This window comes from Rhopalosiphum maidis, chromosome 1 (assembly GCF_003676215.2).
Source record: "Rhopalosiphum maidis isolate BTI-1 chromosome 1, ASM367621v3, whole genome shotgun sequence".
Lineage (NCBI taxonomy): Eukaryota > Metazoa > Arthropoda > Insecta > Hemiptera > Aphididae > Rhopalosiphum > Rhopalosiphum maidis.
This window is the reverse complement of record NC_040877.1, coordinates 5,634,632-5,660,888: the sequence shown is the minus strand read 5'-3', so window position 1 is coordinate 5,660,888 and position 26,257 is coordinate 5,634,632. Positions and strand designations below refer to the sequence as shown.

At 28.0% G+C, this 26,257-nt stretch overlaps 1 protein-coding gene across 2 annotated transcripts in view; it reads right to left on the bottom strand.

Moving 5' to 3' along the window:
* Positions 1-13,134: 13,134 nt before the first annotated feature.
* The window catches only part of LOC113559318 (lutropin-choriogonadotropic hormone receptor-like), a 118,488-nt gene continuing 105,365 nt past the window's right edge, over positions 13,135-26,257 (bottom strand). The window contains exons 14-16 of one of the 2 annotated variants that reach the window (XR_003405925.1): positions 23,062-23,290; positions 14,849-16,075; positions 13,135-13,170 (exon numbers count right to left, since the gene is read on the bottom strand). Coding sequence is in view for 1 of the 2 variants with exons in the window: in XM_026965000.1 (XP_026820801.1) it covers positions 15,130-16,075; positions 23,062-23,290 (1,175 nt within the window). In the remaining variant the exon portion in view is untranslated. Of the gene's footprint in view, positions 13,171-13,541; positions 16,076-23,061; positions 23,291-26,257 lie in introns of those variants that run through there. The other variant, XM_026965000.1, reaches the window with a different exon arrangement.

Here is a 26,257-nt window from a genome sequence, read left to right as displayed (position 1 = left end):
AACTAAATTTTACAGTTCATTGAAAAATACAATAGTCTCTTTACTGAATTTATAATCATAATATTTTATAATTGATAAATATTACAATATAAAATGTTATTTTAATTGACCTTTTTATATTTAAACTGGTGGTATTTTCACACTGTAAGTTCCTTTTTTAGGATACATTTTTTATTCATTTAATATAAACGTCAAATATCTGACTATTTTTTTTAATGCTATTGTTTTTTATGATTACGATGACAATAGTTTTCAATAATAAATTATTCCTGAGGGTATTAAAATAACTTATCCTATTTTCTCTTAGATTTGAACCCGTTATTGTCTTGTAATTATTTTGAATGAGATACCACTAATATATTATTATAATATGTACTCGTATGTATGAAATAACTGAAAACAAACAACTGACTTATTACACCGTCCAGAAATGATTATATTTTTGGCAAGTATATGACTTTAAATCAAAGTCCAATTATATTTATCATTTATTTTATAATGCAATTATTTTCCTTAGTCATATATTATGTATTAAAATATTTTATGTATTTTACGTTATTGAAAATATTATTTATCTACTTATATGTTAAATACAACATTTTTGATTAGGATTTAAATTAGTAAAAAATTTGTAGTTAACAATTTTAAAATCATAATATATTTTGTAATATAAAACAGGACACCATCATGAATAAAAACATTAATTTCAGACGATCGGTGCAAATAAAATATTCACTTAATGATGAACAAAATAAAAACAATTGATTTATAATTATTTCGCTCCAATGTATAAAAAAAAATACTGATCGTTTTAACTATAACTTATGCCATGAGATGAAAGAGTTTAGGATGATATTAAAATACTTGGGTTATCCTTAATTTTAGTGCTAGCTATAACGTTAACCATTGTTAAACAACGTTACAAGTCACTATTCATGATGATCCACCACAACTCAATGATCCCTTAAATATAAAATAAATAAAGACGATTGTGATTTTTTATTGTTAATTCCAAATTATATGGTAACACGTTATAAATCTGAATCAAGTGAATGTTATTATGGTTAGTTAAACTAAGTCGGTACAAAGTTTTATTTGTCACAAAATTACACATTTAAGGATTTTCGTATCTATGCAATATTAAATTGTATTTCATTAAAACGCACGTTTTTCGTATTATTAAAACATATAGGTATTGTAGGTATAATATTTGTAGTTCGTGTTACTGTACTTTGAACTTAATGTGAAGTAATAAAGATAAAGAAGCTGTGATAACTAAACGTTCGATAGACGGGTGGTTATATCATAATTTATAGTAGTACAGTACTATAGTCTACCTTTCATGGCTACACGAAGAAAACTCAGAAATGTACACGATGGTGAAATAAATTATTAAATTAGATATTAAATTGTATCAACTAACAGCTTTATATAGTTAATGTATTCAAAAATATTATATTAGGAAATAAAAAGTAATATAAATATAACTTAAAGGATTCCTACACTAAAAAATTGCTTGCCAATACATAAACAAATGTTATTTTACAAGTTTTGAAATTTTAATTGCACATTTTTCAAGTGTTTACTGTACAAAAATCTAGTTTTTAATTATAACTAATAAGATTTGAATTATTATTGAAAATTAAAATGTTTATTGATGTGAAAAGATGCATTGATGTGTAATTGCGTGAGTATACACAAGAAAACGCAATAAAACCTAAACAGTTAGTGTGTAAACAATAAATATACCTTAAGTCTTTGAATTCTTAAAATTAAATAAACCATCAATGACAAGTAAAATAAATTAAAGATCAGATATTAGATTGAATTTTGTTTAACAACTGTTCCGTATACTCATACGTCAAGTACGCATGATATTGTCTTATTAAATTTAATGCAAATCATAAAAGTTATAAGATTATCAAAATGTATCAATATCAGAATGAAATGCAGCATCAAACTATTACATAATAAATTTACGGACCAAAAATAGAAAATACCTTAAGAATATTATGAAAAAAATCGATTATCGATATTTTCAAATAAGTTTATCAAATGACATCAATAAAATTTAACTCAAATACAAATCACATAAATTAATTTGAGATGCTTATAAATAAAATAATTTCTCACAAATACACAATAATTATTAATCATAGTGGAGTAGGCACTACAATTTGTAAGATACAAATATGGTACCTAAAAAAACAAATACAAAATTATTTTTAATGGTTATTATATAAAACTATATGAATATTTTATTAAGTTACACAACTTTGTAAGTTTTAGTAATAACCATGACCGCTTGTTAAACATAAATATTAAAAATATAAGACCTGTTTATTTTCCTATCCTATTATTGATCTGTGCCCATCACTTCAATTCCCAAATCTTCTGATATCATATTACTATCAAAATTTTAGTCAGACTTTACATCCATTATAAATCTCCTGCTGTCTTCTCTTAACACAGTTTTAAACAAGCCTTTTGGAGACAATACATTAACCATTATCTTATCTACTGTATTTTTCTATAGTAAACTCATTATTGTATTTTATCATCACAGTACCATATCACTTTATAATGATAGCTATGTATATTATGTTAATATTTTTTCCTGTACAACTGTTGTAATATCATTTTTGAATTACAACAATTTTTTGTTAAAGGTTAAATTAAATAATAGACTAGGTATATTATTTTACTGTGTATTTAATTAATTCTAACTATTGCATTAATATTTCTACCTATATGCACACATTAAATAATAATGTGTTATCAATAAACGTTTTTAATCAAGTAATAAATTATTCTAAGGATCGCTCGGAGGAAAAAATTCCGTTATAATTTAAATTAAATTAAAATGTTTTAATAAATATTAGGTTTTTAAATTTTAGTCACATTTTCACAAAAATATGTAGAAATACAATGTGACAGTTTTTTCAAATATATGATGTATAATTTATAAAAAAATTACCAGTGTAACCCTGTATTTGTCCCCGAAAAACTTAAAATTGTAATAGAGAACAAAGATTGGATTTTTGGTCTAGTCCCTAAAATTTTTACTAGCTTCTGGCTTTACTTCAAAGAAAAACAAACACACACCGCACCCAAAATATTGTACATTATATTATGGTGAATTTAAACATACACGGTAACGTAAACGCATATGAATATTTTATAAATAACGGAATTTGTGTTTTTTTTTTAAGTTTTAATCTCGTATTTACAACTAATACCTATCACGTGTTGCTATTATATAATATAATATGATTTACACAGAAAACACGTAAATAGAAAAATGTATGTAGAGGGAGTTATTATTCAAAATCAATATAAATTTAAATTTCAAATTTATAATACATACAAAAGACATTTATTCATAAAACATTGGAGGAGAGGGAAATTTCGAACGCCTGGAAATTTATTTTATTCGTTTTTATGATTTTCAGGAATAATTTAAGTTATGTATGATCTACTCTAAGTTATGATAATAAAACAATGATAAAAATAACGTTTAATTATGGAATATTTTCTGTACAATATTTAATAGTCATTCTATTTGAAACGTATAATTTATGTACTTATCTTTGCGCTAATATCTATATTTTTGTTTATTTTCATTTTACTAATACATTTTTTAAGAAATTTACAGCGTCATTGTTCTATTTAACACGGAACAATTAACAAATTAAGTTGTCAATGTAAAAAAAAAAAAACACTTTTTTTAACTATTTTTATGTGCTATTGATAATTGCACATAAAAATAATATTTCATTGATGTTTGTGTAAAATTATTTATACTGTCATCATGAGACACGCTATTTTAAAACTTTCATTTAATAATATTTTACATGATTTTGTTTACATGCATCACTGAAGTCAATGTCAAGCAAAAAAATATTACAAATAACGTGGAAAAGAAAGAAACAAAGTTTAACGTACCAGAGTGACAACAGTAGGTATTCTGGAAAAAGATAATCGATCAAAAAATGAAAAATCTAATACAAATTTAATAAAAAAAAGTAGAAATTAATGTACCTATATTATAACCGGTCACGTTGCAATAGCTATAAATATTTTATAGTAAAAGATCTATTAAATAGGCCCCAACAAGAGTGATGTTAGATTGTTTATGAGAATCAAAACATTAATGAACATTAACTAAAATATTGTGGCTGTCTGCTCAAATTTTAGAGGTTTAAAATTATATATTTTAAATAGGAATAAATTAAAAGTATCAATATTATGTATCGATATTTAATACTAATCTATTTACTAAATCTTTTTTCTTAATTATTTATTTTATATATTGTGCTCATTTTACATTTACAAATATTAATATTATATTATTATAATTGTTTTGTTTTATTATTATTATTTTTTATTAATTCATTTTTATTGTTTTTTTTTGTCATACAAAATTTTACTGTTTAAAAGTATGTATATTTTTTACTGTAGTTTAAAAACAAAATATTTTTAGAAAGAAACAATTTATGTGCATTTAAAATCGTTAAAAAAATTAATAATGGTCATCAAAAGTAAAAACGTGTTTGTTTTTCAAGCAATAAAATTCGGGTTTTCCTATAAAATGTTTCACCTGAAAACATACTGTTATGTTATGTTTCATATTTTTCTTATATTATTACAATAATCTTTTCATTAAATAATGTTTTGAATTGAATGATATCACAGACTATTTTTAAAACAGTATTATTTTTATATATTATTATAAAATATGTATATGTAATTATTACCTACACTATTATAAATTACTTCGTTAAAGATAATATTAAAAAATAACCATTTACTTAACGAAGTTTATAAAAAATTAAAAGATATTTTTATAACATATTATTATTATTATATATACCATTACTTTCATGAAATGGTTTTTCCTGTCCTCAGTCACAGCTCATAATCCCGTTTGGTGTAAGCTTTTGGAAAATAATGTTGAACATATTAAACTATAGCAGCAACATCATCAAACGTTTAAAATAACTAAGTATATCGTTTGCGTACCGTTTCCTTAAGGTAGGTAATAGAAAATAATTAACATTTATACTATCAGAGTAAATATTTTAGTTTGTTGAACAATCTCTTGAAAGTTAACACTATAAATTCACTTTGTAAAAAGTAATGTGACAGATCTAGTTACCTATCGACAGTATATGTTCTTTATACTCTGGTTCTCTAAGATAATAGTTAATACCTACGACTGTTTATAAACGATAAAGTCTTTTCCTTCTATATGATTAACACATTTATTTGGATCTATTTATGTCAACCTTTAAATTCCTTGTGAAATTTTACTACCTACAGTGATCAGCGAATGATTATCTACCATTTTCTACGACCGTGAACTTTTATCACGATTTATACAGAATGAAAAAGGATGACATCCCGTGGGAAATCCGTACTCAGTATACTTCGATTAAAGATTGTATTTTTTTATTACTCAAAATTGATGTTTTTTGATTATAACAAGGGTTGGCATCTTCTAAAATTCCCAGGAACGTTGCTTTCCGTAGAATTATGGGAATGGGAGATCCGTTTCCGCTATTATAAAAATTAAAACGTACCTATATTTTTAATTTATTTAGGTAATTCATAGTTTTTGGTTAAAATGAGATAATTAAAAACGAATATGATATACACCATTCCCTTGAACATGTAAAGCTAGTTTTAAAATAGTCACACGATACTCCTTTCCCTAAAAAATCAAATTTATATGAAGTGGCCAAAAATATGTTTTCCAACTGTATCTTGGTAAAAATTAAAACCTTTGAACATTTTTTTCATGAAAATAGAGTACATCATAAAGGGTGTATGCCCTTATATCTTCAAATATAGTTTTAAAATTCGCACGTCAATCCTTTACCCATAAAATGAAAAATACATCAAAATGTCCAGAAATAGATTTCACTTCATTAATATTAAAAATGAACTTTTTACAATAATTTTGTGGTGAGCACCATATTCTTATGAATAAGCCTATAGTTTTATTAATATTCTTACAAAACTCCTTCCTCTTAAACATCGAGTTCTATAATTTTCTAGTAAAAATTAGGATTCTCAAAATCTTATTTTTATGAATATAATGTACGTTATGCACTTGAACATGCTAGTATAGGCTTAAAATTCATACGAATATCATTCCTCCGTAAAATTAAGTATAATAAAAAATATATGGAAATGGCTTTCAATAGGTCTCCCCACATATTATCAACAATAAAAATTAACTTTTTGGAATTTGTTGTTTTTTTGCTAACATAAAACATGACATTCAAGTGTAAACAGGCTAGCTTTTAAATTTACAAATTTACATAACACTCCTTCCCCTATAAAATTAAGTTCGAAGGGAGTGGTAAAAAATACATATTATTAGCCGTTTCCTAATAAAAATTAAGATCTTCAAACATTTTCTTTTATGAAAATAATGTGTACCATACCATTTGACAGTCAACCTTAAACTCAAACTCATTCTTTTTTTGTGCCTAGGTCATTAACAGTAATTACGAATTAAAAGTATGTTTCTTCTGATAGAACAATTTTATTAATAAAATATACTTAAGTAAACACTTTTCAATATTTTTTCAGGATCAAGAAATCTTGCGCACCAGCCCGGTCGGTTAAACTAATAGTCACTGCATTTTAGTGTTATGCAAAATTTAACTATTACTTTTATAAAATTATTGCCACTTACAAATGTATATACCTACTTTCGATAATACGAATATTAATTATTCACAACGTAGCCAATCTGAACATTGTCGATATTCTAAAGTACATCAAATTTTTTTTGGACAAAAAATTTTGTACAAAATATATTTAAGTTATTTATTTGAAGTGTATACCTGATGTATATAGTGGAACTGCGATAAGTCGAAAATTTTGATAAATCAAAATAAATGCCATTCCCTTGTGAAAACCTCGTTTACTCCAAAGAAAAATTATAGATAACTCGAACACTCTAAGTTCCAAATACAGACACGTTTGTAATATTTATTATTGTATTTTTGATTCGATTATTTTCATTAAATTTGGTAATGTCAATTGCGATCGATCAGTTACTCTTGTACGGTGGAATGTAAAAATTATTAATTATTTTATCACTTTATTATCATAATTTTTAGTAATAGTTATAGAATTATAAAAATAGCATTACTTACTGTAATTATATGTATTATGTATGTATATATATATTACATAAATATTATATAATAATTAAGAACTATAATATTATAGTTACATAGTATTTCTAGAATACATTTCAAAGATACTTTAAGTCGACATGTTTTCCTTAAACCTTGATAACTCGAAAATATTAGTAAGTCAAAAACCTCAATAAGTCGAAAAAATTGCATTTTCCTAGAATTTAAACTTATCGAGGTACCACTGTATTATGTATTGTATAAAAATAGTTTGAATTTAAATCACCCGCTATAGCTGTACTGTCTGTACTAAATTTTTGTAATAATTAAATTATAATATATATATATATATATCAATTGGAAAAAGATATACTATAAATACATAATATAATAACATAATATACCTGCTATTAATTATTATTATCTAATTACAAAATATGAAATATGATTCAGGACCATAACTCATAATGTCCAATTACAAATTTCTAAAATAGGATATATGTCTTCTACTTGTGGTTGGAAATATTAAAATATATTTGCACTCACTACCAGTGAAAATTAAGAAAATGTAGATTAACGTTATTTTATCTAAATATAGGTTGTATTAAAATTTTTTTTTTTTAATTTCTCCTAACGACTCATTTCATAAACTGTTCATGGTCTTACAAATCTTGAAACTAGGCCTTTGTGTATCAGTTATTTAGGTATATTATAAGTTTTTTAATTATTTAGTATTTGACTGTTATTTTATTAATTTATTATGTAAACCAATATTTCAATGTAACACCGTAAACCGTTTTCGTATCATGACTACACTTTTAATACACTTGACAGATCCACTAAAAATAGATGAAAAGTTTGTAAACAAGAATACAATAATGAACGATTATAAAGCGTATAGTATATTATGATTTTTACTTATTAATATTACGTTTATTATAATATAATATAATATTATAATACTTATACCTATATATAATATAATGTGTTTAATGCTTGTAAATTATAATACTTACACATAGAATTATATCATGTAACAAATATAATCAAAGCATAAACGTAATTATTATAACTTGTTTACCGTCAGCGTCCGGACGTACCAATTTTAATATTTGATCACTGCAGATTAACTCGATTACACCATAATATTATATTAATACGTGGTTGCACGGGTATATAAAAAGGCGAATAAAACGGTCTAGAACGTTCGGAAATTGGATATTATCTTATACACATTACGTACGCGCGATCAACCGTGTTACGATTTACTAGTGTGTATCACACACCAACTCAACGTGTATGGGAATGTGCGTGCTAATATAATCGGGAGATTTAATTTTCGTAGTCACGATCGTTTTTCTCCCTCGTGAATTTTACGTTTTCTTGACGAACCCTCTCGTGCAAACTGTCGTTATTATTTTTCACTGCATCACCTACTAACATATATACATGCAATAATCCACAAACATAAAATATACCATATAATATAATCTTTTTATTTATAGGGTAAGTTTTTTTTTTTTTTTTTTATAAAGCGCAGACTCTCTTTTCACTATTTTTTTTTTTAATGAACTATGTTTTTGAAACTAGATTTTTATGAAAATATTCATTTTTTTGCCTTCAAACACTTTTCAAGTATTCATTTTGTTGAGCTGTTATATTATAACACGATAGCACAATCACATAGCGTATGAGTATCACAAGCTAATATTATATAGCTTGAACCTATATCACAAACATTTACGCATCCATACACGTTTGAGATGATATTTTTAGTTTCAAATTATGCTCGCTTATATTTTTTAGACTAATATACAATATATTTATATTATACAGAATGATTCACCAAGCACACTCACTACCATTTTTCCTTAAATAATTAATTTACTCAAATTATGTTTTTTAAATTATTTTTGGTATATTTATTATTTAAGAATATTTATAGATTTAAAAATAAATCCATAACTTTAAATTTAGACTATTTCTACTATTTAAGGAGTGTCTTGACTGTGATGTTATGAAACTTCTTTAAAAAAAAAAAAAAAATAAAAATCATGTATATTGTTAATCGAATTTCATGTCATAAAATTATTGGTGGAGATAACTTTATAATCACTAGAGTATTCGATTCGCATTCATTTTCAAACTCTAGATTCGAACTATTTTATATAATTATAAACATATAACTCGTGTTTCTTCAATTTAGTAATAATAATGACAGGATGCTGTTAAGTTGAGCTGTTGTTCTGTTGACTATGCAGGCTTAGTGTAATATTTAAATTTTATATTAAATTGTTAAAAGTGCATGCATCGTGCGGGAAGCACCTATTTATGCGTATCCCTTCTAATTATAACACTTTGAATATTCAGGGTTTTTGCACCCTCCCCTCCATTCTAATTTTTATTTCTCGATTCAAAAACTGAATTATTAATAGAGTTATATATACTCGAAAGGTATATAATGCACTTGTATAAAGTAGAGTATCGGCTAGTTAGTTCGTTATATATTCGGCATGGAAAAACAACAACGCATTATGCCGGAAATGCCAGGAATCGTATACATATTATATAAATATTCAAAAATTATTGTATTGGGGTAATGGGCTGTGGTCAAGGGTGTGACTTCACGTGGGTTTTCCTGCCATTGCTGCCGGAAATAGCGTTGTCGTTACTGCAGTGCCGGTAAATCACACGACGGCCCGGCCGACCGCATATCCGGAAACCCGTGTTTCGCGCTTGAAACGCTTAGAGAGGCGGAGATAGCGTGTGCGAGTAAAACTTTTGCTATACGCGATTTGTCAAGCAAAACGGAAGTAACAATGGCGGTGGCGCACAGGTATGCTAGATTCATTATAGACCTCCTATCGTTTTATATGTAGTATTAGATTCTGAACGGAGTGACGAATGTATTGATTTTACAATGATGTGTGTATGTTTTTTTGTGTCTGTTATCACGTTTTGGAGTAGTAATAGTGCTTTGATTTTTAACTTAAGCCTCTCTTTAAGAAAGAAAATTAATCTAGTTGGTACCTTGGGGGGGGGGGGGTCAAAAGTATGATTATTTTTTTCTCTCATCACTTCATTATTATATAATGCCGCACACGGCTCATAGAATAGATATTATATCTTAATGAATGCGTTTTATACAAATAAAAGAATAATACACGTATAGATATGTTTGTCAAGTATTATTTTATATATATATATATAATTTGTCCTACTATTTTATATAAGTATATACTTTTTTCAATTATCTATACACATTACATATATTATATTAAAATGAAATAAAAATGATCATTACGACAACACGGAAACAGTTAAAAAGTATTAAATGATGTGTATAATATGGATTGAGCATGAGCTTAAAGTATACTTACTGAAATAATCCCTCAAATAATTAGCACCAATTAATAATTGATTAATTTTATTTTATATTCGTCATACTGTACCTGCTTTACATCACAACGCACGAGCGATCTATATCGTGGCTACCGCAGTCATTGGAATTCTACTGAATACACTGGAACTCCTTGTAAATAATTAATTAGTATTTTATATTTTCCAGCTGCTATATACGCGTATAATATAATATAAATCAATAGATGTATATCCGTAGCGTTACAGAGGTTTATAACGCGTCTGTATAATAAATAAATGATTTAAAAAAAAAAAAAAACCGGAAAAGAAGATAACACCGTTGTTGTGTTTTTTATACACACACACACACATATATGTGTATATATATTATTATAGCCACGTAACACGCAACATCTCTAGCTCTATTTCGAATATTATTAGGTGCACTACGGCTGAAAACAAAAAAATTGGTCGCATAATAAAAAAAAAAAAAATGTTTACGATTGTTTTCTCTACGCTCTCGTAGAATTGGATGGTTCGATTTTCGGTCGAAATAATTCTCCGTTATTCTACAATAATATTATATAATATAATATATTACATAGAACTATAATAATATAATACGGTCGTGTTTGTATGTGTGTGTGTATTATAAAGCGAAAAACCAAACGGATTTGGAAATAGCCAACGTTTAAGCGCACGCAGTAAATCGACGGTTTATAGCTACGTCGTAGTAACGCGCATCGTCCGCTTCTAAGGATTTCGCGTATATTCCCCCAATAAGAATACGGGATTTACTCAGATCGCAATAATTAAACCGGAGTGCATTATATTCGCTGCTGCGGACCGTTTTCAGACGATAAATCGGACGAGAAACTTGGACCATAACCAAACAGATAACGTACCTATATGAAACCCTCACGGGGTGAACTGGTTTTATTGTTAATTAAAAACTTGAAATGATAATGTTCTAAACGGGTAAACCGTTAAACGAAGTCCGTATAAACTATATAATATACAGTAATATTATTATTATTATTATACAGCCTATAACGTTATATTATAATACACCATATTATTATTATATTCCACGAATGTTGTGATAAAACACGCGTATGTAATCCCTAAAGGACGAGACATCTTATACGCAAATGTGTATGTGCGTACGCGGTATGCCTACTTAATACCTAATAACCGATACTTATCGACGATTCGTCCGTTTTATGTGTATGTACTTGCCGAGTAAAAGCGTAAACAAATATTAACTAAATTAATTATTGTTTAAACCTTAAAACCGATTATTATACTATTATTGCTATTGAATGACGGTAAAAATGTATACATAAAATAAACCATCACAGTTTCAATATTAAAGTTCTCATATAATTGAATTTGAAATAAAACATGTTCAATTAGATGTAAACATCCAATTAGCCGATCGAATTGATATACTATTATACGTCTATAGAGTATAGCTGTTGTACGCTTGTATAAGACGTTATGGTGAATTTGTTTAATAATTTATGATTGTTGGTTTACGTTAAAGATAATATTCTGAGTACCGTTGAGATGATTATACAGAAATTAGATGAATGAAGTGAGTTTAATATCATTTATATTAGTACAATTTATTGATGAAATGCTGAATGCTGTTTGCTGTAAATCGCATCACTCGAAAATTATTGTACCGGTATGACTCATTTTTTTTTTTTTTAATATTCGGATTTGGAATAGTTCAAGTAAGGGTTTTAAGGAAAGTAAAATTGGTAAATTCAGGAATAACATTGCTTTTCCGTGGGATTTTTGTATGAAATCGCAAAAATATGTGTTGATATTGACTGAAAATGAAAGTTTTGATGACAACAATATACTATGGTTTAATATTTAATAATATATACTTTTTACAGTTGAATACTGTGTTTATTAGTTTACGCATGAATATACTTTATTTACATTTATTTGCTTACAATTATCAAATAGCTTTTTACAAATTCACAAAACAATCACAAACAAAATTACCTGAATAGTACAATAAAACGTCTTTATTTAAATATTAAATTGATTTAATAATTTTGTAGACCTTTATTTTCTGATTATATAATATATTAATATTACTTACATAATATAATATCGTGATTTTTTTATTTGCCGATATAATGTATTTACAAATAAACTCTTGAAAACTAATTATAATTGGATGATAAATACTATTTTTCTTCATAAAAATGAAGATTAATACCTTTATTATGGATGTCAGATTAAATTTCGTATAATGTTAGCCTGTAGGTATATACGAATAAATATTGTATGGTATAATAAACATAGATACTGATTTTTTAATGTATAAAATAAATCGACATATCATATTTTAATGTTATATAAAAGTCTTATAAATTCACGTAATATATTTTATTTTGTCGATTTAGTTACGTATTTTTTCTCCCGTATTGTTATAATGAACATCTATTTATACTTTTTTTTAGTTTGTTACTTAAGTAAAAATAGTAAATACGAAATCCATTTTTTTTTTATATATTTATGTATAGATCTTCCGACATGCATTCGCTTAATTTGTATACAATAACTCTTTAAAAAAAAAAATTACCTTGGCAACTTACCCTGGCAATTGGCTGGTATTCTGGTACTCTGTGTTTTCCTATAATAATAAGCGAACATCATATATATTGTATTGTATATTATAAAACAATAAGAAAGCCCGAAGTTATACCTTATTATAATATGGAAAAATTGGCAATCAATATCAAAATTTGAAATAATAACCATCGCTGATGTAGGTTCATAAAGTTATTTATTTTATAAACTGTTTTTGAAACATGAAAAAAAAGTAAACTAAACAACACACACTTAGGGGAGTAGCTACTCAAAGTTATCAACACTATATATATATATATATATCTTTCGTAATATTATATTATAAAACAATGTCTATAGTCAAACCGTTATTCTTTTTTTAACTAAAAAAAAAAAATCATACATTTATAAAACAGTATAATATGGTACATAGACACTTAAATAACTAAGATTCTCAATATTCTATACAAAACATGACTTTTTGAGATTTTTTAAACACTTTATATACTATATAATATTATATGTGTAAAGTAAACATACAACTATAATTATTATTTAAACTATACAACATTAATTGTTATTAATTATGTTGACTAATCGACTTTTCACGACATGCGTCGTGTAACGAAAACACACTCTATAATATGTGCCGCTATAACATACTATACAATACACGTTTTATATATATTATGTATATACAAAGTTGGACATTAACGAGTTAAATTACTTTTGACTAAGTTTTATGAAAAGTTACTTTTTTTTTAAACGTATCTTCTAAGTTAAGAGTTTAAATGTATCCCATGATATGCGGTTAATAGTTACTAAACACTTAATTAATTGTATAGTCAGGTTAAGATAATATTGTTTTCATAATATGAACATTTAAAATTAAAATAATATATTTACTTTATTTTGTGTAAATTAGTTTTTAAGTATAAAAAAAAATTGTTATATACGTGTATAATATAATGTTAATTTTAAATTGTAGACTACCGATGTATTTCTGGATTTAAATATGAATCGAATTAACTCTCATGGAAAATTCCATTGTCTCGCACACATTTATTAAAAATATTTCAATTAAAAAATTACCAAATAAGTAATTATTCAGTTATATTATTCAGTATTATCCAGGATTTATCATTTGATGGCTTCTCTTTTAATCAGTGGCTTGAGTCTTCATAACTCAAGGAGCAAGTTTCTAAACAACCCATCCATCCACCCACCAACTACATTTACTAGGACCAATGTAATATTTTTAGGTTGTTCTTTAGTTAAATTTTTCATTAACTTTTACAATTTTCAATAATGATCAATCTTCTGTTATGAATTACGAATAAACCTGTTAAACTTAAAACATTTTTCCCCCTATTTTCGGAGCAGGAGCTCTTAGTATTCTTATAACGAACTGCCCCTGCTTTTAATTAATCATTCTTATGTGTATTATATTACTTTTGTCTTTGCGTGTATGCTTAAATCAATCGAATTTATTTACTGTGATTTTTTATTGATTGTAAACATTTAGAAAAAAAAATGTACCTAATGGATTTTTATCTAAGATATCCGAGTTGCTTTTTTTCTATTAAAATTGTAAAAGTTAAAAAGAAATAAAAGTAACTTACTTTTAACTTACATCAATCTACACGCATAAGTTAACGAATATGAGTTAAAAAATAAATAAATACAGTAAATTCACCTAGCCTTGTATATTGTATATAAATGGTATGTGTAGGTACACTTACCTAGACTTACCCATCTTAAATCCGTACACGCAGCTGGGCCGAAAACGGGAAGTAGTATTTATTTATTTATTTATTTATTTATTTTTTCATAAAGACCAGTGGTTTCATTATATCATCATCATATTCTCATTAGTGAAACACGACGAGTCAAACTCGCGACATTAACAACTACGAGATCGTTGTCGTCGAAAACGTGACGGGTGGCGGTTTTGCGCTCGTGTTGGTCCGGATTAATAACGGTCGACGGCTGATCGTTGACGGCCGAAACGCCGGCCGGCGTGTTACTCGCCGCACCCGTCGCGCGATCTCTGCCGCAGTTGCACCGAAATGACCGACACGGAATCGTCGTAGTCGTCGTCATCGTCGTCGCCGCCACCGCCGCCGCCGTGCAGCGGCATCAGTTCCAAGTTCTGCTGCAGCGGCGTCATCAACGACGGTTGCTGCACCGGCGACGGCGTGTGCGGCGGCGAGTGCGCGCGATGCGCCGCGTACTCGACGGTGCAGTTGAGCTGCTGCTCCTGGAGCGGCGTCAGCGAGCCGGGTCGGCACGCGATCACCGAATCGACGGACGTGACGGTGGTCATCACCGAACCGCGGTGATGGTTGTTGCCGCCGCCGCCGCCACCGCTCTGTCCCGCGTCGTCGTAACCGCCACCGCCGCCGCCGCCGCACTCGTCGCCGCCGCCGAATCCGCCACCGCCCTCGCCTCCCCCGCCGCCGTAGCCCCGGCGGTCCCGGTGCCGCTGCGCGTCGTTGCAGTGGGCCTTGCGCCGGCCGCACGGCACCGGGCCCGTTCCCTTGTACTCGTCGGCGCGGCGGCTGCACACGCCGAACCGGCTGAGCAGGACGAACAGGTCGCGGCGGTACTGTTGCGTGAGCAGCGCGTACAGGTACGGGTTCGCGCACGAGTTGAGCGGATAAAAGAACACCAACAGGATTTTGGTCTTGGGCACGTCGATGAGCGGGTAACCGGCGAGCGCGGTCAACCCGAAGAACGCCACTGGTGCCCAGCACGCGAAGTCGGTGAACACGAGCAGGGCCATGCGCTTGGCCACCGTCATGTCGGACCGGGCCACCGACGCCACCGCTTCCCGGCCGCCCCTGATCGACGCGTACATCTTGGCGTAGCACGCGCATATCAACACGAACGCCATGCCGTTGAACGTCAGCAAGGAGAACAGGTACACCTTGTCGGTGAACGTCGTGTAGTCCATGGGCAGGCAAATGCTGCAACGGAACAAAAACTTATTTTATAACAATAATAGAGTACATTTTACGGACGATTAGTGTGACGTCACGTGCGTTATTAATCCTTATCAATATTTCATTTTGGATCCAAATAAAACAAGATAAGTTCGTAAGTTATAGTCTTTTAAAACAGCTAAATCTATTAGATCTATTCACTTTAGAAAAATGCTAAAATGCTCTAAAGTGTTTTAAATTGTTTTAACAGACAAAATTAATTTAATAATTTATTTCGAAGGTATTTTAAATAAGCATCTTAGATTGTTGGTATCCAAAACGATCCGATTGATATAATTTATACCATTTGATAACGCGTATTATTGTCATATGTTATTATCGCGGTTAGCGTCTATAAACAGTAGACAACTGCTATTTTACAACCGATATTATAATATGTGGCCGCTCCACGTGTAGTTCTGTCCTGGCACAGTGCTAATATGCTATTTTGTATTTTTTTTTTTTTTATTTATTTATTGTCAAGTGAACAATATATGAATCACTAATATGGGTAAGTAATAGTTTAAAATGTAAATATAATTTAAAAACTCAACGAGAAATGAGAAGATCGTCGTTTGCGAATCGCATATAAGACTACGTGTAAGCGAAGACGTGTGTGATAAATAGTTAGTATGGGAAAAGGATACATGTATTTTCTATAGAAAATACCGGTTAACGTTTGGCGAGGGGAACTCCGATAATATGTTTTCGGGAAAGCAATGTAAGAAAATTAATCTAATTTACCAAAAGTTTTCTTAAACAGTTTAAATTAACAGCTTGTCTTGTCTCTTCAATTTAAAATATAGAAGATAGATTTAAAGCGTTTTGGTAGTAGTCACGGCGAGAGCAGTCAACTTTGAGGATATATGATGCAAAATGTAGAAATTTACGTTGAACTCTTTTCGACATTTTGAGTGTTACACTGTCAGTAGTGGCGGGTATATGTCAAACGACAAAACTATATTCAATTAGAGGGCGAAGGCAAACTAATAAACACAGAGAGTTTTTAATGAAAAACATTATTTAAATTCGGAGAACATTCGTTAGACAAATTTTATCCATGCCAATATTGTTATAAATATTATAAATTAAATTATAAACTAAAACGTATAGAGTAGCTTAATTCATAACATCAATTTGAAAGCATTATAATTAATAATTAGAGCCTATTATAAAATATTATCAAAATAACAATCTGTAATTTGTGATTTTTATATTTATTTATTTGATGAATGGTAGTGCTCTGGACAGAAAATGGTGGTTCATTCATTAGTATTAAATTGTAAACTTATCAGAGTGCACTAGCACATTAATCATTGTCCACTCTCTGATTATCTATTTATATTATATATATATATATATAGTTCGCTAAGTATACTATTCTGTGTATAGGTGGATGTTACCTTTAATGTACCATAATTTTACACCATGTTAATCATTTTATATATTGTAGACAGGTTCAAAGAATGCACATTTATTGAAATAATAATTGCTAATATTATAGATGTTATCTTTATACTTAATCATCGGTTAATCGTATATATTATTGGCCCGAATCTAAGATAGTTTATTTAGTATAATATACGTAGTATAGTTCAATTGCAGCACACGGCATACTACCAATATATTTGAGGTTTAAATATTTAATATAAAAATTTCTAAAAACAGACTCGTATAGGGTGAAAAAGCAGACGGCAAAATACTATATATAGGTAAACAGTTTATTGGGTTATACCTATATTACACTAAAGCCATGTGGTGTCTTTTGTGAATTGATTTTATTTAAATCCAAATATCTATTTTATGTATAAAATATAATAATAATAATAATTATTATTAGTTTATTTACGCCAAATGGCAGTTTAACATGGTTAAAAAAAATTGACAAAATAAGTAAAAATATGAAACAAATAACATATTATAAGAAATAAATTAATACATAATAATATTTAGGATAGCTAAGTATTGGTAGGTACAAAAACAAAAAATAAAAATAAATAGTATTAATAATGGAAGACAATCTAAATGTGTGGGACGTGGCCTAAGTAATATTAAACTGAATTCGCGACTCTAAGCATTCGATGTACTATGTGGTTATGATGTGATGTTCTGTGTACTGGGATATAGAATAACGCTGGGAGAGAATTACTTTCATGTTTTTTGGTTCTTGAAACTTTCAATAATCTCATATTAATAAAAAAAAATAACGTGTATATGTTGTAAACGATCTACACCAGTGTCTGTCGTATTTAGGTTTAAAGTTTAGGTAGGCAATCATATACCCGAGAATGTGCATCTCAAAGCCAAATCTTTATATTTTGTATTTTAAAGAAGGGCTCCTGCAAGGATTTGTTGTCTCACAAAAAAGTATATTGTTTTGTTTGTATAGGGTTGCCATCAAACACGGAAAATAAAGTAGTTATTATAATTGGATATCGTTTTAAATGATTAGATATTAAATATTTTGTAAAAATCACCCAAATTAATGTATTAAAAATATGTGTAATTTACATTTAACCGAGTTAAACATAAGGTAAATTTACTGACATTATTTAATTTGTCAAGGGTAACGCCGTGCAGGATCAGTTATTGTGATAAATATATCTACAATTGAAAGTCAAAGGTATAAAACGAATGACCCTTATGCAAATTCAAATTTTTCAGCAAATTTTCATAAAATTGTCTTCAGTAAATTCAGCATCATGCACAGTGTCATTTAACTCATTTAAGTCTACCTTTTATTACTTAATTTTTACATTTCAACGCGTATAAATGTTAAGTATATAGTTGACTCACAAAAAACTGTAATTTTTAAAAATATATTTTGTTGTCATTTACAGAAAATAAAATAGATAGTTATTATGATTGATTGGATATCATTTTAGACCTGTATTTTATATTTGATCAAAAAACCCCAAATAACGTGTTAAAAATCTGTGTGATTTACATTTAACGGAGTTAAAGAAGGAGTAAACCTACTGGCATTTAATTTGTCACTGGTAACGTCGATTTATATTATAGTAGAAAGCAACTCTCTCCAAATTCTTAAGTACTTAATTCTTTCAAAGAGATTTGGAAGTGATAACTTTAGATTGTTTGTAAGATCGCCGGAGTTAAAACGCTCACCTTTGCAGATGGTTCTTAGCCGTTTGGTTTTTGTCGAATTTCTAAGTTTGAAAATAATCATGAGAAAAATGTACACATGTGTCGGGCAAAAAGCATAGTCAGAGGTTCTGTAAGTTAGATAATGGTGTATATTACACACTTGTGGGGTGTACGAAATAATAATATGCAAATTCAACCTTATAATAATCACCGAGCGCTCTTATTCATCGGTTACATTTTATGTACACCGTCGTCGCCGTCTATTCGGCGTCACCATAGCCATAATATTATTATTTTACGTCGTCGCTAGTATAAGTTGGTACTTTGTAAAAAATTAATTATATAAATGTTTGTTTTATTTGAAAATCGATTAAAAATTAACGGTGTTCTGAATCTATACAATATAATATAATAATATAATAATGTTAGATTCACCGTAATGCGGTAAAAATCTTAGAAAACGTTAAAATCAATTACTTTCGTTAAGCACTGACTATAAACTAAATATAAATTAATTGAAAAATTAATTAATAAAACTATAACTTAACGCAAGATTGTCAAAAAATATACATAGCAGTTTTACCATAATACCCCGCCTAATAAATAATAATAATATACAGTAGTAATATTTATACTTATAGATAATTGAACGCGTCATCGTTTGTCGAGAAATTTGACGTGCCTCGCAATCATCGTCACACTTGACTATGTCCGACCATTGTATAATGAATAACGTCATTTTTATTCGTTCTAAAAAGTATACTTAAGACGCGCAAAGCCCATTAAAATAAATTTAATTCGACATAAAAGAGTTGATTTTTGTTTTTTATTTTAAATAATATGTTTACGTTTACATTATTTTGACATAATAAGACATAAATCGTCCCTAAGTCGGCAATTGTGACAAACAAAAAAGGCATTTTTATCATTTGTTAGTTTGGAGCGGTTTATGTACTGCTGTGAAATATCAAAATTTGGCAATCAAAATCGAGTCAATGCATCACGATGAGATAAAAAAAAAAAAATAGTTCAATTGTGCAAAATTTCGTCGATTTTTCTCGTTAAAAATGTCGTCCAACATGAAAACTATTAACAATTTTAGCGATATACGGACACGGTTCCACATATATCTTTCCCTCGAGATTTTATTCGTCGTAAATCGAATCCCCTCTGTCTTGGATTTATGTTCATATTTGGACATTTGGTTTGTGGGTAGTAAAAAAAACATACACATATGAAACATTTCAAATATCATAGTATAACAGGGTTGAGTACTTGTGTATATTAGCAATTCTAATGGAATGAAATCGTTTGCTATTGTCAAAATAGGTTTTTGTAGAAAAAGAAACAATCATTTTGTAGCTTATGAATTGTTAAAGGTATAAATTATGTTGACGTATAATATTTAAATACTGTAAATATTATTATTAGAACATTTAATAGAATAATATATTTAAAGTTCCAATAACTTTTGAAATATTCTATAATTGCTATCTTATTTTTAAGATAAAGAAAAATCCATAATATTATAGTACCTACTATAATTTGTGCAAGAATTGAGTATTAATTAAAAAATATTAAAATATAGCTGCAATGTGTATCTGTTGCATCCACTTAGTGTAATCGTAATTTTCATGAAATGGATATCCATTAGATACGATTACACTAAGTGGATGCCACAAATACGTATACTTATATTCTTATAATTTTGATGATTTTGGAAATGATTTCTACTTGAAAGCATATATTTGTATGTGTTATTTCAATGAGATGACTTATTTATTGTTCAATTCTTAATTTTATGAAATAGAGTGGGGGTATCTTACAATATTTACAATATTGTATAATAATCGTCATACTGCAGAATATTATAATATATAATTGATAAAGGAAAAATATTAATGTTTTTTTTTTAATTAAACGATTTTTTCAGTTCTTTTAATTAGGTCGAGGCATATTATATTTTAATGGGAACTGATTAATATACATATACCTAACCTTATTTTAAATACTTAAAGTGGTTATGTAAAAAAATATTTTGAACCATACATTAGGCTGTGTGCCTGTTTATAATAATGTCTATATCATGATAGGGTATAAAATCAAACGGAAACCTTCCATAATAACAATTTGACGTACAAGTATGCACTTTTGATGATTATTTTATACATTGAATTGGAAACTATGATTTATTATGGAGTATATAAGTTTAAATAAGACTTTCATATATTTTTTGAATCGTATAACAAAATATAGAGCCAGCTTTTTATATTTGGGTTTATCACCAAGTTAAACAATCCGTTTTCAAAATAATATAATCTTATTTATAAAATAAGGTAAAATATAAAATATGTTTTTTATTATGGTCTGTTGTTTTAGATTTTCTTTTTAGAAACTATTGATTTTAAAATATTTTTTTTTGTTTAACAGAATACAATCCTCAGAAAAATGTTTTTAAAATATTTAAAGTACTTTAAAATTTTCACCTGATTCTATAGAAAGTAATTATTGGAGATTTATTATAATATAAAATATCAAATTGTATAGAATTGAATATATTTGGTTACAATTAATTTAAATTTTTTACAGCTTTTCCACAACGTTAAATAAAATACGATACACGTTGTATAACTTTTAAGAAGCACTTAATCAAACGTTATATATTTTTCAATTACATTTTTATTTTTAATAATGTTCTACTTAGCGTTTATTGCGTATTGGTCTTTATGTTGTGCAAAATTGCATAATATAATATTTATTCGATGTTTTTGGTTTATATTATTTTTGCTTTATTTCAACTAGAAATTAAAATTAATTATTTATAATTATAAGTATAAATTTTAAGTTTGTAACAAGAAAATAGATGAAAAATTAAATTTTGATTCGTATATCCGTTATATTGAAAAATATATTCTTTATATACACTATTTATTTTTTCTTGACTTATCTCCATAATAAAAATTATTTTTTTGATATTTATATAATAGCCTATATTTTTATGTTAAGTATAATATTTGAATAAACTTTTTTTTTAAAACTTTAAATAAATAATCAATACAATCAAATCTACAATGGTAAGCTTATAAGTAAATAGTAAGCTATAACATACTTGAATGAGGTGTTTAATTAAGGGGTGATACTAAACTTTTTTTTTTTATTGAACATGGACATTAGTTATTAAGCCATTAGTTATTAATATACATTTGGTTTTCATAAGATTTACATTTTAATTTTAGCTTAGATTAGGTTATATAATTTGATTTCTTTTAAGATGTTAATGATGTTTTTATTTGATTGCATTTTTATTTAATTTCTGTTATAACGTTAATATTATTATTTTAATAGAGGGTCACGACACCACTTCCTTTTAGTCTTCATCGAAGATTTTTTGCCAGTATTAAAATTGAAAGGTTATTTATCATGATAATTTTGAAGTCACAATGGTTCTCTTTCAATTGTTTTTATAGCAGAATCGTTGTGAAGAATTATTAAACTAGAGATAATTTGCAGTGCGTTGGTTATTCGTTATCTGTTGGAGTGTAGTATTTTTGAAAATTTGATTTCTACTTAAGTTTAATATGTCCCCGAATCAATAAATTAAAATTGAAATTTAGTATATATTTTTATGTTTTAAACTATATACGCGTATTTATCATTTTTATATAATAAATTGACAGAATATATCTTTATTAATCGAAATTAGTCAAATTCGAGAATCAGCCTTACAGCACACTCGTTTCGTTCTTAGTCATTTTTTGCCTCATAAAATAAAATATTTTTCATAACTTTTATCTTGCAGCAAATTTGGAACGGCGAAGCCTCTACCAAGATCCCACCTAGATGTATAGGTCGAATTTATATCTCACCTGGTCTTCGAGTAACCACTGGTGCCCATCAGCGGTAACGCACCCATAACCAGCGAGAACAACCAACCGACGGCCATTATGTTGACAGAGGCTCCAAGCTTGAGCCGACGATTCAGGTGTATGGCGTAAGTGATAGTGTACCAACGTTCGCCGGTGATGATCATCAACGTAAACACGGACAGCATGCACGAAAACACGGTCAGGAAACCGGCAACTTGGCAACCGATACCTGTATAATTATAATGCAGTGATCTTGAGTACAAAGTTGAGGTTATAGCATACAATTTAAAAACGACGGAGGATTTCTTATTTAATGGCCATACGAATTATTGTAAGTATCCGACAAATTACTTAATATATACATTATAGTAAGTTAGTACCGTCATACTTATCCTTACGATCGTATTGTAAATAATAATACAACGTATCTAATTTCATCGTTTAAGCGATATACTAACGTTCTATAAACTAATTAATTTATGTAAGTATTAATATATTAGTGTGTGTATATAACAATATTAAGAGAATGAACGTATGACAGAAAATAGTTATTATTGTTTTCTTTGGGTTTTATTCGATTACTTTCAATCGTCGAGAAAAATATTACTATATTTAATACTGCGCATTGGTACATTGTCTGGGTTCAATTTATTATTACGTCATGTACATACCATAAATCTTATTTTGTTTAATCTTCTATATTATTTGTCTATAGTAAAAAAACAACTAGAAATTCAAGAACACGAGTCAACTGAAATTATACTATTATTTTTTTTTACATACAATTTTTGTAAATTTATTTTGACGTTACCATACACTTACGTATTACGTACCTATCGTCCAATCACTACTATTTACGTATACATACACTTGTAATACATTTTATACGTAGTAAATTAATATGACTAATATTAAATAATCGTGATGATAGCAGATTCATAAACGAACTGTGCACTTGTTTATCAAATTATTATCGAAATTCGTCAAAGACCATTCAATTATTAGTTGCCTGTAACTCGACAGTTAAAATAAATAAAACTAATTTTTTAGCCAGAGCATATTGAACACAAGATATATCGTAAATGTTGATTAAAAACGAGTACACGAAAATTTGTTTCCTATTTTATGTCAAAATTACAAAGAACTGTGTAATGAACTTTGATGGGGCCTTTTTTGTCATAAAAAAAGTCAATCACGAAAAATAATTAAATTTTATTTTCAAACATCACAGAGAATATGTACTGAAGGTATCTTCTATGACTATACACTATTATCTGAACAGCTACCTCAAACATAATTAACTTATGTTAAATCTCATAAATTAAAATGAATTATAGTAAATTAAAACAAATTATGGACTTATAATTACACAAGAGATGACATACGTATTAAATCATTAAAATAAAAAAAAAAATGCAAATATAATTAATAACTTAAATAGTTAAGTAATAATTATTCTACAAAGTGCTAGTTCTAAAAATGCTAATGAGTATTAATGAAGTCATAAAGTATTTAATATATTAATGATTATTGGTTATTACTCATAAATTTAAATCACACAACATTATTAGTATTGAACGTATTCTGTATAAACAATTAATTAAATTTAATAATTCACATTAATTATATTAATAGTTGTAATAATGATAACACGTGGTATTATAGTTTGAAGGTTTTTTTTTTTAAATTTTAATATTACTTTTATTGATTTGGGTGGTACAAAAACATGAAATGGTATAATAGTATAACAACTGTTAATTTGTCATAAGAGAAAAATGATATAGGCATGGCACAATTGGCACAAATAATATAAGATTTGTCTAGGTAATATAGAAACAATGTATATTGTTCACATTTATGATAATAATATATCTTTAGTATTAAGTTGGCAGATTGTAATAACTTTATAATAATCCAATATTTAATTATACATTAATTATAATAATTATGCGTATGCTTATTAAAATTAAAAACCGGTATACAATAGCAGATCTTAACTCATTATTACCTACTTGAATGTTGACGTAACGTAAAAAATGTTCATCAAACAATCAAACCGTCATAGTTTATAATACTTATGAACTATAAACCAATAATTTAATTACTTTTAAATCTCCTAAAAAAAAAGTTTTTTTTATTCCATTTAAATACACTGCAGGTGATATAGTTAAGCCTCTCTATATAGTAGAAACCATAGGAGTGGGGCAAATAAAACGTGTCCGCTATTGAGAGTTGCCTATCAATAGGTGTCAAGCAATACATCATATAACCTATAATTGAGTACATTCTACACATATTTTAAGCGGAGACTATTTTCCACGTATCTCTTTTATACACGCACAAAGTATGGCGTCCGCGTTTGTAGTAGCTATGTGCAGGGCACAACGACGCGACGGTGTACGATAAGGCACCGAGTTGTGCTATAAAGTGGCATTTATGGCATTTAGTTATTGCCGTTTTAAAGGACGAGGACGAATTTAACGTTTTTAATGTCCTTTTACACAACTAAACGTCCTATATTGTATAAACCGTCGTTATCAATGTTAATAACCCGAACAACTGCATTGTGTATAAGTATAATATTGTATTGTACCTTGGTGGTGATTTAGCTAACTAGTTAAACTGGGAAATTGATTTTTTTTTTTTTTTAATTTATATAAATGGATACAATACAAATAATAAAAAGCGATAGTAAATTTTTTTTAATAAGAAATCGTATAATGAATAACACTCAAATGAAATATTATAATATTGGATAAAAGCGCAACCGGACGGTTGCAGTTTTCAATGTTTTCATTATATTATTATATTATGCTCGTACTATTAACAACTGTGGTGGTACTATACAGACACTATTCTAATTGTATGTACTTTTTAAGGTTTCAAATCGAGCGTTTTAAAGAGTCTTTTTATACGTATACATAGTGTATATACTATATATACGCGTGTTACAAAACACTGTCACGCAGACAGTAAGTGGTATGAAAGTATCGAACTTTGAAAATTATTCGCAATATAAAATAGCAACAAGTATAATATACTTATATTTAACAAGCGAAAACTAATAAATATCGTGACAATCATCGTCACCCATTTAGCATGTGATGAGTTTTATTTTTTAATTTAAAACGATGGCGTGTGCAATATATTTTGTGTAATTGTATGATGTCTACCAGGGGTGGCTAAAAAGTAGGTC